Here is a 14,630-nt window from a genome sequence, read left to right as displayed (position 1 = left end):
GATGTATTAAAATCAATAAAAAAATGTATTTCCAATGCAGTTTTACTAGGGAGGGTAGTTATATAAAGTAAATGACGAGTAAAATAAGATTTATTTGTTTTGTTATACTGTTTAGTATCTTGTGTCTTTTTTTTGTGAAAACGCCGCAGTTTAAACTGGAAATCCCAAAGTAGCTTGTTGTGTGGAGTGGTTATTCTCAGAGCTGGCATGTTTATGAGCTTTTATAGCAAAAGAAAAATAAATATTTTGTATTCTCACTGCAAGAAGGAACATTTGGGGGAAATATGTGGCCATCTGCTGTCTTAGATTATTTGAGGACAGGCCTAGCACGATTTAAAAAAACATAATGGAGACACTTTTCTTGCTGACCCTTTGGAAAATAGTTGAATTAAACTAGGGGCTGGTATTTAACCTCAGCTTTCATTCCACTCTCACCAAAATATCGACACCATGAATTTAAGGAATCCCAATAGACAGGGTCTGTGGTGACCCAGTGCGAGGGAATAAAAAATGAAAATCAAAAAATTTTCATAAAAATATGTCACCAGGTTAAATTTCCTTATAAGAGATACGCAAATATATATATATATATATATATATATATATATATATATATATATATATATATATATATATATATATACATATATATATATATATATATATATATATATATTTAATTTTGTACTGTTAATATTTCTGTAAGAAAATCTACACTTCACCACTGCACACACAGTATCGATTACTAAAAAAATCAATACATTTCCGTGGTGAATTGTGTTCGGGCCCCTGCCTATATGACAAGTTCCTTTTCTATTCTGTACAAACACGTAAAGATTAGACAGGTCAGTTTAGGTAACCTCGACAGAAATCTCAGGAAACTCCCAGAGGGTTTTCTCTCTGTGGCCTATTGAAGGCAGCTACTGAAAGGGGCCTGTAATCCAAGTAGCATCAATATTTAGGCCTTTATTTCAGCTAATTCATACCTTTATTTCACCAGAATGAATGAGGGGTGAATGAATCGGGATATTATCCCGATTATTTTTTTCGGCCTCAGTGAAATGCATGACATCTTCTAAATAATATGTGCTTTAAATAATCGCCAAACACATTCAGCGAAATAATTTTATAATGATGTACTAATTTACACGCTGGGAATTTTAATATGATTTTTTTATTGTCATTATTATGTTATATTATTAATTTTAATATTATAAATACTATTTATAGAATTTTCACTATATTGTATTTATAATGAGAATCGCATTAAACTTTATTTAACATAGTAGAAACTGAAAAAATATTCAGACTTTTAATATTGTGCAGTAATAATGTATAATTTTCCCATATATATATTTTTTTGTGTGTGTGTGTGTGTGTAAAACACTATTCTTAATGTGCTTTATATGTCTATACAAACAAAAAACGAATTGGACTCTAGACTGACTACGAATGACTAGAGAGAATAATAGATTAGTTAGGAGCAAAAAACGGTATAGTTAATACGCTTTACATTAAATACATGCGTGTACACACACACACACACACACACACACACACACACACACATATATACATTGACTTCTGGAGCAGAGAGGGAAGCCAATGGATATGGTCCGTCAACACATGTTTAATAACTACCATCAATATCACACAAATCTTTAGTATGTCCCTAATGAGTCCTTCTGGTCTTTTGACAGAAAAGGATAGGAGTGTGGAACCCAAGAGTGAGGATGGGAACGTGGAGGACCCCTCCAAAAAGAAGAAGCAGCGGAGACAGAGGACTCACTTCACCAGCCAGCAGCTGCAGGAGCTGGAGGCCACCTTCCAGAGGAACCGCTACCCCGACATGAGCATGAGGGAGGAGATAGCAGTGTGGACCAACCTCACCGAGGCCCGAGTCAGGGTAAGGCCTGGGCACCAAGAGTGGGAGGATGAGGGAACCATACACACGGTGCGGGGCTCGTTGTCACAGCTCAGCTTTTTTTTTTTTTTTGTGGTTTTTATTTAATTATTTATTCTACCAGGGGCTGTGCGAACCACTTCATAGTCTTATGAGCAATGGAAATGATCATGGCTTGCGTGGGGCAACAGTGTAATGCATCAGCCAATTTGAAAAAGTGCAATCTAATATTGCTCCCAACAATCGGGCAGGATGGGATTCAGGATGCAAAAAAGTAGTCTAAATGGAGAAATCATCCACAAATTCCAAAAGCATAACCACCTTTATCTCTCTCACACACACATACACACACACACACACACACTCACATATATATATATATATATAATATTTATATAGTGTCCTGGTCACTTACAAATCACTTGATACACACATACATACATACAGATAGATAGATAGATAGATAGATAGATAGATAGATAGATAGATAGATACATACTGTACATACATAGATACATACTGTACATACATGCATACATGCTGTACATACATACTGTACATACATATATACTGTACATACATACATATATACTGTACATACATACATACATACACTACACACACGGATGCACACTATTTATTCTTGTTTGCACACAGTACAGTACAGATAAAATTTATGACATTGGTGATAGTGTTTATTTAATGTAACACGATTTAATCTTTACGACCAAAGATTGTTGATATCGGACGCTGTAGCTTAAATAGACTATGCGCAAATATCATTGTATTTGAGGACTGTATAAAGTAGCGATATTTATATTAACAATATCTTATTATGTTAAGATAACATATTAATACACACATTAATAAATAAATGATGTTAAAACATAAATAAGTAACTAAAGTGCAGGTTATTTGTCAGATTAATATACACTCCTTAACATGAACAGCATTTCAATAAAACACACACACACATATATATATATATATATATATATATATATATATATATATATGCAGGACTGCACCAAAATTACTGCCTGAATGGATATAGCTAGAACCGCCGGTATCTCATTCATCTACTCCCGCTAGTTGGATATACTGTTGGATGAAACTGAATTTTGTGTCATAATTCTCTTTTCTGATTCCATTACAAAGCATAATGTATTCTCCTGTCTAATAGAGTGTCTCTTACCCTCAAATACCTCTGTTTAAGTCATGAAATGCTGCTATCTTACTTCTCATTTTCCTAGACCCAATTTAAGTCGTTTCATTTTGCACAGAGACACATTAAAATACTAGTGGCCTCAAACAAAGACCAGATGGAAAAATAAAACCCAGGACTGAACCTCAAGGCAAACTGAGATTGAAAGGTTCATTTCATATGGCCCCTAATAAAGTATTGAAGAAACGGAAATGATTTGCATGTAAAAAAATATAATAGTTAAAACTAGCTGCAAAAGGTCAACAAGTTTTATTTTTAAACTGGTGAGAGGCTCCTTTTTTTTTAACTGGTTCCCTGTGTTGGCAATTGCTGCAAATACGTTGCAAAGTGCATTTAAAAAAAATATGCAGGGCTTACATTAGATTTCTAAATAAATAAATAAACCAAAAAAAAATTAAGTTTTTTGGAATCTTGTCCAGAGCAGAGAAACTGATGTGTAAGAGGGTTCTGTGTAAGCTGGATGCTCCATTTTTAGGAATAGGCAGCCGTATAAAGCCACCCAGCAAAGGGGGTGGGAAGTTTATGGGTCTAACTGCAAACTGCAATACTTCAATAACTTCAATATATATAGCGATGATTTTCAGTCTTGCAAATACCCTGAGGGTATGTTTATCTATACTAACTTCAGTAATGATGATACCAAGGGCTGCAGATGACCCCTTAGCAGTGAATACAGCTATTGGATGGCTATATTTCTCACCACGGGTAATTAGGTTTAAAGAAGAAAATTTTGGCAAGCTGTAGGTGTATCCTGTTTGCCTAATAAGCCTCCTAAGGAAAAATAATATCGCAGGACAGTTATCAAGCAAACATATTTCACAGAGTTTTTTACCCCCATCTGCGCCCAATGATCCGAAGATCTGTACAAAAAATTGTCATTATGCTGGGAACGGATTCATTCATTGTATTACTGCTGGTCCTTCCACTGCAGGAATGGCCGTGTAGGGTCTATTCTCAGTGCAGCATAACGCTACAGTTATACAGTACATTAGATGTTCTTTTTTCAACATAATAGCCATGTACAATACAGTATTTATTTACAGTCTATGCAAAGTTTCAAATAACCTTCCGCTAATATGGAAATCTGGGTTGCTCTGAATATTTGAACATAGGTGTACTACACACACACACACACATATACATGTATACATATAAATATAAATATGTATACAAACACACGATCATCTGAACAATTACGTTTTCAGAATATATATATATATATATATATATATATATATATATATATATAAATAAATATACACATATATACATGCATACCTACACACATATATACATGCATACCTACACACAAACACACTCTTCTGAACAATTACGTTTTGTAGGTTTGCAGAATAACATATATTTAAAGAGACAGGCACTGTCATATCTTGATGACAAGCACTGCATGAAATTATCGCTGTGTGTCAAAGGATCGATGCAATACTATATTGTGGTTGGTACACAAAAGAGTTAAATAATATAATCCGTCATGCAGACCATAACAAATAAGTATTGCAGCGTTTTTACACCTTTATCCCTCACACAAATGTGTAGTTGCGCTTTATAAGAAACTGTTAATAAATAAATAAATAACTCTTTCCATAACGTTGGAAATTCAGTTTATTTTCACATCTTGTTTTAATATGTTGGTGTGAGTAGCTGAGAGAAAGAGAGAGATGACACAAATAGATATATATGACATCGATAGATAGATAGATAGATAATGATATATATATATATATATATATATATATATATATATATATATAACATAGATAGATAGATAGATAGATAGATAGATAGATAGATAGATAGATAGATAGATAAAGAGATAGACAAATATGAGATGGATATGATATATTTACAGTTAGATATGATATATAGATATGAGATATCATATGAGACAGATAGATAGATAGATAGATAGATAGATAGATAGATAGATAGATAGATAGATAGATAGATAAACAGATATGAGACAGATATTATATGATACAGATAGATAAATAGATGAACGATAGATAGATAGATAGATAGATAGATAGATAGATAGATAGATAGATAGATAGATAGATAGATGTAACATATATATATATATATATATATATATATATACATATATATAAACAGATATGAGATATATGATAGATAGATAGATAGATAGATAGATAGAGAGAGAGAGAGAGAGAGAGAGAGAGATATGAGATAGATAGATAATATATGATATAGATAGATAGATAGATACATAGATATGAGATAGATAGATAATTGTAATCTGTCTGTTTATGTAATTAAATAATTCATTGATCTTTAGTTATACCTATATCATATCTAAGGAGATGTGTGAATGAAATCACGGTCTCAGGACTGCTTTGACATTTTTAGATACAGAAAATGATAAGGGTGCTATTTTATATGTCAGCTATAACTTCATTAAAGCCTTCAGTAATCCTCTTTCATACATACAGACATGTAAGATGCATAGAGGAATTACACACTGCTTCTTACATACAGACCTGCAATATACACTCTTTCATACAGACAGACATGCAATATACACTTCTGTATATAGACAGACATGCAATAACATGCATAGAGAGATTATAAATGCTACCTACATACATATATATATATATATATACATACATACATAGAGGAATTATACACTGCTTCATACATACATACATACAGGTAACATACATAGAGGAATTATATACTGCTCTATACAGACCTGCAACATACACTGTTTCATACAGACATGCAATATACACTTCTTTATATAGACAGACATGCAATAACATGCATAGAGGGATTATAAATGATACATACATACATACATACATACATACATAGATGAATTATACACTGCTTCATACATACATACAAGTAAAATACATAGAGGAATTATATACTGCTCTATACAGACATGCATCATACAAAGATGAATTATACACTGCTTCATGCATGCATACATACATACATGCCACATAGATAGAGTAAATATACACTGCTTCATACATACAGACATGTCACATACATAGAGGGATTATATACTGCTTTATACAGACATACATCATACATAGAGGAATTGTATACTGCTTCATACATACAGACATGCCAGATACATATATACATACATACATACATGCCACATACAAATATTAATTATATACTGCTTCATACATACAGACAGACATGCAACATACATAGAGGATATTATAATGTATACTGGCTGATATGATCCTATATATCTGAAAGCTGCAAGCCAGACAACCGTTTCTAATTATACTCCAATACTGCGATTTCTGAGCAACGTGGAAATAGATTATACCAGTTTTTCCAAACGGATCTTTTCTTCTATTACAACCCAGGAAAATACATATATTTTAAATCACCCCAGTGATATTTTAATGATCAAAGGTAGCCCTGGAATATAATCTATATATAGTAAAAACGTTGACATGATAATAAAATATTGTGAAGACTTCATAGCCCTTATATAGAAAGTAAACGTTTGATTGCAAATATACCTGACTGTAGGCCGTATATAATGAAGGATTGAGAAGAATAAATGTTTTTAATGATTGTTCTTTAAAGTGATTTCTCCCCTTCTCCTGAGAAAAAGTACCATACGGGCAATGAGCCTGCCTGGTGAGTTTCTACTGCAAATGCCACTTTAATGAGGCCAGATTTTTGTCAAGTCGTTCTTTGTACACTGAGCTTTTTGTGTACCTGTAAGTGCAGAGAGTTACATAGAAGAAAAAGCCACACCACTTTGTATTATAGCCAAGGGTATGTGAGCTATCAGCAGAGGCTGCTCTGCCACTGGTCAGGGCAATAAATCCTAATTAGTTATACATGCATGGGCTGCATATCCAAAGGGCAATTTAAAGATTTTGCTTAAACATCACTAATCCAATCCCCCTTTTTATGATCTGTAACAAGGGATTTTTATGATGCTCTATAAGTAGTCGGAAGTACTGGTATATCAGTGCACCAATATTTCATATTTCATATTACAGAGGCCATTTGATCAAACGTTTACCGTGGTCAATTAATATTGTTCATTAAGTGGGAGCTGCTGGAACAGTAGAGGCAAATTAATTGCATGGGGGGGAGAGGGATCTCTTAGGACAGAGGTGGGGGATGGGCAGAGTATGATTATAAAGAGACATCAGCCCTATCTGCAGGGGGAAGTGTCATGCTAAGGGAAGCAATTTACCAACATTTAGCGTTCCAGGCAGTATTGCGCAAATTGCGGGCTTTTCAGGAAGTGTGGAACTACAAGGGCATTCTGCGACTTGTCGTTCCACTGATACCTGGAGGGCCAGGGTTTGCTCAGAGCTGGCAGGCATGCTAGGATTTTGCAGTTCCACAAACTGAGTGTTAGTACTTGTGTACGGCTTCCAACAACGGATGGAAAGGCGCAGACTTTCTAGACCTAGGTAAAAGATGCGCAACGTATTTACTTCATCTTGTTGCGCAAATATCTTCAGACCACACAGACGTGAATCTGTATTTGAAAACATTTCTTTCTAGCAATTGAAAAATGATAAAGTATAGTAAATACAACCACACTACTGTGTGATAAATCGTTTAACAAACAGTTTTATTAAACTTTTTCTGTGTTGATGACCGCCGGTGTTTATTTTACCTGTTATTGAAGATAACCTTACAGTAATATTATTGACGCTGCCATTTTCTGTACCTGCAACATCCAATAAGATTGTGTCAATCACTGATTTGTTGTGGTGCAGTATCGATATGGTCAATGTGAGCACATAGAAGGCAATTATCATTTAAAAACAGTTTTTTTCCCCCAACTATCAGCAAACCTTTGCCCATTAATTCTCTTTGTTCCATGATTTTTCCACTTAAATAACTATTTAATGGAGAAAGTAATTTCCTTTTTATTATGATGCCCTATTGTCAGTGCACAAACATTAGTCTTACAGTGATATATTATATCACTCCATAAATCCAATGTGATTAATAGATCTTTCTCTGTAGGTCTATGAAGTTCAAGGCACCAGTTATGATTTTGGTGACTCAATTTCATCATTCCCCCAGCGGCAACAGCAGCAGCTGTAATGAGGAAATTGCTAAATGCTTCCTCACTTGTGATATTTGTTTTATTGGCTCGCTTGACCCTAAAAGACTAGATTTTTTTTGTTGTTGCTTTATTATTGAGGTCAGAATGGTGTAGATGTTGTTAGAGGTTTCTAGAGGGTGGCTGTGACCTCCCAACCCTGAGGCCTCACTTATGGTTTATTGTTTCTTCATTTTCCAGGTATGGTTCAAAAACCGCAGGGCCAAGTGGAGGAAGAGGGAGCGCAACCAGCAGATGGACCTGTGTAAAAATGGCTATGTTCCCCAGTTCAGTGGCCTGATGCAGCCTTATGATGACATGTATGCTGGCTACCCATACAATAACTGGGCTACAAAGAGTCTGACTCCTGCTCCACTCTCCACCAAAGGCTTCACCTTCTTCAACTCCATGAGTCCATTGTCTTCTCAATCCATGTTCTCAGGCCCAAGTTCCATCTCCTCAATGAGCATGCCATCTAGTATGGGTCACTCAGCGGTACCAGGCATGTCAAACGCAAGCTTAAACAACATCAACAACCTTAATAACATCAGTGGGTCTTCCCTCAACTCAGCTATGTCTTCAACTGCTTGCCCCTATGGACCTCCTGGTTCCCCTTACACCGTTTATAGAGACACTTGTAACTCCAGTTTGGCCAGCCTCAGACTTAAATCCAAGCAGCATTCAACTTTTGGATACAGCAGCTTACAAAGTCCAGGATCTAGCTTGAATGCGTGTCAATATAATAGTTGATGGACTGAGCTGCAGAATTAAATGGTGCCCTGTGGACTTTTGCCTTCAGAATGGACCAGAGACTTTTTTTTTTCTTTTGCAAGAGACACCAAGCCTAATTACATGGATGAGTTGCAATGTTCTCTCTGGATTATGCGGGTTGTATGTACTTGAACTTGCACAGGATTTTTTTTCCCAATGTCCACTTTATAGAGAGATTTTTAGAGGAAATAATGTTTTCCAAAAAAAAAAAATTAAATAAAGGTAATTTGTTTTATTTGGTGGTAATCAAAAAAGAAAACATCAAACAAAGGGGAGTTGTTTTGTGGTATACACTGATATTGGTGACCATTTAAGTACTGCAAAACAGGAATTTGCAGGTTTTAGGGGGAGAGGCTGGAGAAAGGTAAATATTGAACTATTAGGTATTACATTTTTAAAATATAAGGGTTAACCACTTAAAAAGGTTATATGTAAATATATAAATATATATATGTACATTCATATATATATATGTTGTTGTATTGTGTCAAATGATTGTGCACCACAGTTTAATAAACTGCTTTGAAATGCATGATCTTGATGTTTGTCCAGTTAAAAAAAATGATTTAATTGTCTGAAAGTTAGATGCAAGTTCCCCCCGTCCAGAATAAGAGCACTCGGATGCCCCCTAACCAACCCAGTGTTTATTTTCTAAAAAAAAAAAAAAAAAATTGCCTCCAAATGCTACTTCTTATACCCCAAATAAACCTCAACATTGTATTTATGCTACGCTTAGATCACTCGATCATCCTTATTTATCTGCAGTTTTTTTAAGCTCCACATGTATCTACAGTATATGTAAAATAAAATGAATAAACGAATAACCCGAGACTCCTGACAGTGTATAAAAAAAAAAAATTTTGAGCCTAAGAATAAGTGAATTTGCTTGCCAGCTTCCAAAAAGTTTTTTTTTTTTTGTTTAATTTAAGTGTGGAAGTAAAGATGAAAAGAGAGATTAATATTATGCTGTCCAAATGTATTTTAGAACTTTTTTTTAACGTGGTTTGATTTTTTTTTTTTTTTAAAAAGCATAAATATGATAAGTATGATTTTTAAATTTTTTTAAGACGCATACATTTTAATTGCGGACAAATCTTGAGATTGTCAATTTATTTCTCTAGACGACGAGGAATCTTTATATAAATTGCACAAAGTTTCAACCATACTCGCTCACCCCAAAACCCCTTTTCCCCCCCACCCTCCCCTCATTCTTTTCTCTCAGTGTATTTGTAGACCTGTGGTAACGGTAATGTGGATGTGTGGATGTGTAATAATGATGTTGTGGATAAGAATGCAGTGTCATTTTTTTTTTATAACTTATGTTTACTTTTTTGTGAATAGTTTTTTTTGTTATTTTTTTTTTCCAAAAATTAAGAGCATGGGAATAAAAACAGATTTAAGCAAACACTTTCGGTGTTTTTTGCTAGCTAAAAATTCTGTTATTTATTATAATGTAATGATAATATCTCTTTTATTAAATTGAGAATAAATGTATCAACGGCGATATTGTTTTGATGTTTGAGTGCTCAATTGTATCCAATCACATCCAGACCATCATTTAAACCTGCTCAATGCTGCTTAAATCTACAGGTTGAAAATAGTAATATACACACGGTTCTAAATAAATGCCCGTGCACTTTATTAAATATATGTTTATGCACAGATTTTATATATATATATATATATATATATATGTCCCAAAGTCCGGCACTCACATACAATAGGCAACAGCTTAGGTGCCTTTACAAAACAAATGTAAATCTTAGTCTTGATAAAATGGAGCCGTCCATTCTGCTGGGATATATATATATATATATATATATATATAATTTAATACCTACATATACATATACTTATGTGTGTACATGTATTTATCCTTTATTCAATAGACACATACATATATATATATATATATATATATATATATATATATATATGTGTGTGTGTGTATGTGTATGGATAGATAGATCGATCGATCGATCGATCGATCGATAGATAGATAGATAGATAGATAGATAGATAGATAGATAGATAGATAGATAGATAGATAGATGGATCCACACATTAAATGTCCGTAGAGTGTTTATGTATGGCATTATGAGTTATGCTTTTTATGTATACTAGATAGGTTACACATTAATAAGAGTGATTAGTTTGCTAGTATAAACGAAGTTTATATGAGTATCTCTAATGGATTACATATTTTTTGAGAAAGGCATTGGCTGCTAATACCTCTACAGCCGAGCGAATCAGCTAAATAAGGCTTATTGGGACATGTTTGGTATTACTGATACAATATAAAACATTTGTGTCCTGTTGCTTCCTCAGAGTCTACTTATTAGGAGCAGAACGCTAATGTACAGTCACCCTTGACGGGTACAAGATTCGGATTAAATTTTGCATTCAATTATCTCATCTTTCTCTGCAAACCCATAGATGCCGCTGTGGCATTTGGTACTGCACTAAAAAGCTACAAAACCTATTAGTATTCTTCAAAGAAAAAAAAAATATTTTGCTGATTAAAAGAACAACACTCATACAACCGATGTCAATGTAACATATAGCAAACCCTGATGTAACTCATACATCATCCGTGAGGCTATAGAGTCCGATAAGTGTGTCAGGAAAAAAATGTAATAGTGGAATATTAAATATATAAAACTACATCCTAAGATGACAATACACATTAGAGGGAATATAAAACGATAAAATATATCAACAAAAAAAACATAACAGCTGGAACAGATACGTCTGGTAGTAACAGATATGTGTTTTTTCTATCTGTGTCTCGCTCAAGTATTGTAGTACATGTAGTTCCACTCCAGTTGGAGAGCGACAGACTGCCTTAATCCCTATACACAGTATACTAATTGTAACACTACAGCATGAGCTCTGTTTCCGTCACTGATTGCAGGGAAACTAATAACACGAATTATACAATGAGCACGTGATTTCCCTATATGACTTCTGAGAGATTTTAGGGCCAGAAACTGAGAGCAAGTTGTGAGTCACTGCTGGAGGGTGGTTACCCAAGAAAATCAATTAGTCCAAAACATTAATATATTAATCTCCCAAAAAATGTTTCACAAACATACCTGGATAAGATGAAACTATCATGATACAAGTTGTTGTCTGCATCTAAGGTTGTTTTATATATATATATATATATATATATATATATATATATAAAAAGCACTAATCCTCGGCACTCACCATTCCTAGATTTGGGGTGCAACATGGTATGTGACCACATTGTTTAAATAGAAATCACAGGGGCTCTGCACTCACCATAATAACTAACAATAATAATAATAATAAACATAATAAACAGTGGGGTTTTGGTTCATTAATTGGTAACTGTCTCACATTTAAAAGCAAAGTTGCTGTGAGCTTTAAACCTTGATAGCATACCCTGAGTTTAATACTAATGTGATGGCTATTTCAAATTATAATTCTGAGCAATAGAGTAGGGACTTGCAGTAAAGTGGGGTCCCGTGACGATGGGCTGCAATTCATGAACCAAAACCCCACTGTTTATTATGTTTATTATTTTTATTATTATTATTATTGTTAGTTATTATGGTGAGTGCAGAGCCCCTGTTATTTCTATATATATAAATATATATACATGACAAATTACCATAATTGACATATATACCTGTATACATATATATATATATATATATATATATACATACGTGTGTGTGTGTATATATATATATATATATATATATATATACAAACATTTATGTATATATGTAGATTATGGTACTTTGTTAGTGATATGTAGTTATATTAGCTAGTTATATATGGTTATTTATAGCTATAGTTATTTAACACCAAAAAAATTCCATATATACAGGAGAACTGGACTGATAAGAGAACATACCTCCTCTTTGATCCAACGTGTGTGTGTGTGTGTGTGTGTGTGTGTGTGTTATTTATGCTAATGATATTTTCCTTTTACATATAGTTGTCTTTAAGGAGCTGTGTATTTTCATTGAATTAAAGGGATGCAAATAAACTCTACTTTCACAATCCTTCCCAGCTCCCCATCTCCAAATGCCACACGTGAGGACGAAATACCAGTTATCCAGGTTTCCCCTGTGCATTCACACACAATAATAGGTTTGTCAGAATGAAATGGTTAAGTGATTTTTAAAAGCAATTGTTTGTCCTGTGTGTTTGGCTATGCATGTATTCAATGCAGTGTTTATAGAGAGAGTTGAAATCCCTGAGAATCCCTATAAAAACCTAGTTGAAATGCTGGCTAAATTTTAAAGGATTACAAGGGTGCTTCTATTCCTGCCACCAAAGTGTTTTACGCTGCGCTCCAGAACTCCAGCAAAAAAAAAAAAATCTCACTCTATCAACATTCAATTGGGTGTATGTAATTATAATCAAGGACAAGGATTCAATTACTGCTCTCTTGTCACCTCCTAGAAGTCCTAACCTGGGGTAACATGCTGCCAATATGTCCAAGGGAAAGCTGTGCAGTTGCAAAATCAGAATTTAAATTTCAGTTTCAATGCCAAATGTATGGGATAGGCTTAAGGTTTAACGAAAAAGGAAATATTGATAGGCAAATTTAGTGGCCTATGTATTTTCAGTGCTTTTTCAGGGCTTTTCATATTAAATAAAGTTAGGCTTTAAAAAAAATAATAATAAAAAATAAAAACAGACCACAAGAAATGTAATATAGATGTAAAAATAGATTTAAACAGTACTAACCCAAAAAGCAAACAAATAATAAAAAAATAAAATAAATAAAAATGCTAAAATAAACAATATTCATATTTTCTTTATTTTCACTTTTCTTAAACCTTATATTTATTATCCTATTACAAAAAGGACATGCAAATAATATGTACACTTGTTACCACATATATTATATATGTTACTAAACTATCTTGATTGTTTTTGTATTGTGTAGTATTTAGCACAGGTGTGCTAATCTCACACCTGTGAGATTAAATGTGAGATTTTTAAAACTGTTCCAAGAAATGAGTATTGGCCTTATTTTGCATTTGGCAGCACAATTTTCTATGCTTTACAGGTAAACCCCCTGACTTTCCCTGTCTTTCCCCCACCAAACCACACAGTAGAAGGAACTGTAGGTCATCGATCCAGCAAAATTCATTGTCTATAAATTCTGCAAAATGTGAATACCTCTGTGAAGTGACTTATTCACAGCAAACTTCAATTCATGTGACATTTCTACGCAGCTTTACTCATCTTTTAGTAAATGGTGTTAAACACAGATGTAAAAAACACATGCATGTATATTGATATAGAAAAACACATGCAATATTAAACACACATGGACTAAACCATTAAACACATAGAGGGGGAGATGTATCAAGCCTCGGAGGCAATAAAGCTGAGAGAAAGTACCAACCAACCAGCTCCTATCATTTTTCAAATAGTGTTTGAAAAATTACAGTTATGATGGGTACACACTAGATGATGTGTGTACCCAGCAAATTGACATTCGACCCCCCCCCCCGCCAATGGCCTGACATATCGGGTGGCCTGTGCACACTGGACAATACAGTGGCAAACCGCCCGATATGTAGGTCCCTGCCGCATCGCACTGCACGGGGTCAGCCGCATCATCTGATTGGACTTCATGTAGGGAAGAT

At 34.0% G+C, this 14,630-nt stretch overlaps 1 protein-coding gene across 1 annotated transcript in view; it reads left to right on the top strand.

Annotated features, from left to right (window-relative positions):
- Positions 1-10,441, top strand: part of PITX1 (paired like homeodomain 1) — a 24,887-nt gene extending 14,446 nt beyond the window's left edge. The window contains exons 4-5 of the mRNA XM_088475080.1: positions 1,701-1,906; positions 8,419-10,441. Coding sequence (XP_088331206.1) covers positions 1,701-1,906; positions 8,419-8,967 — 755 coding nt within the window. The 3' untranslated portion in view covers positions 8,968-10,441. The remainder of the gene's footprint in view (positions 1-1,700; positions 1,907-8,418) is intronic.
- Positions 10,442-14,630: the final 4,189 nt, after the last annotated feature.

The sequence above is a fragment of the Taudactylus pleione genome, unplaced genomic scaffold, assembly GCF_031769625.1.
Source record: "Taudactylus pleione unplaced genomic scaffold, aTauple2 ptg000161l, whole genome shotgun sequence".
Classification (NCBI taxonomy): Eukaryota; Metazoa; Chordata; class Amphibia; order Anura; family Myobatrachidae; genus Taudactylus; species Taudactylus pleione.
Note: the sequence above shows the minus strand (reverse complement) of the source record. Positions and strands in the feature narration are given on the sequence as shown.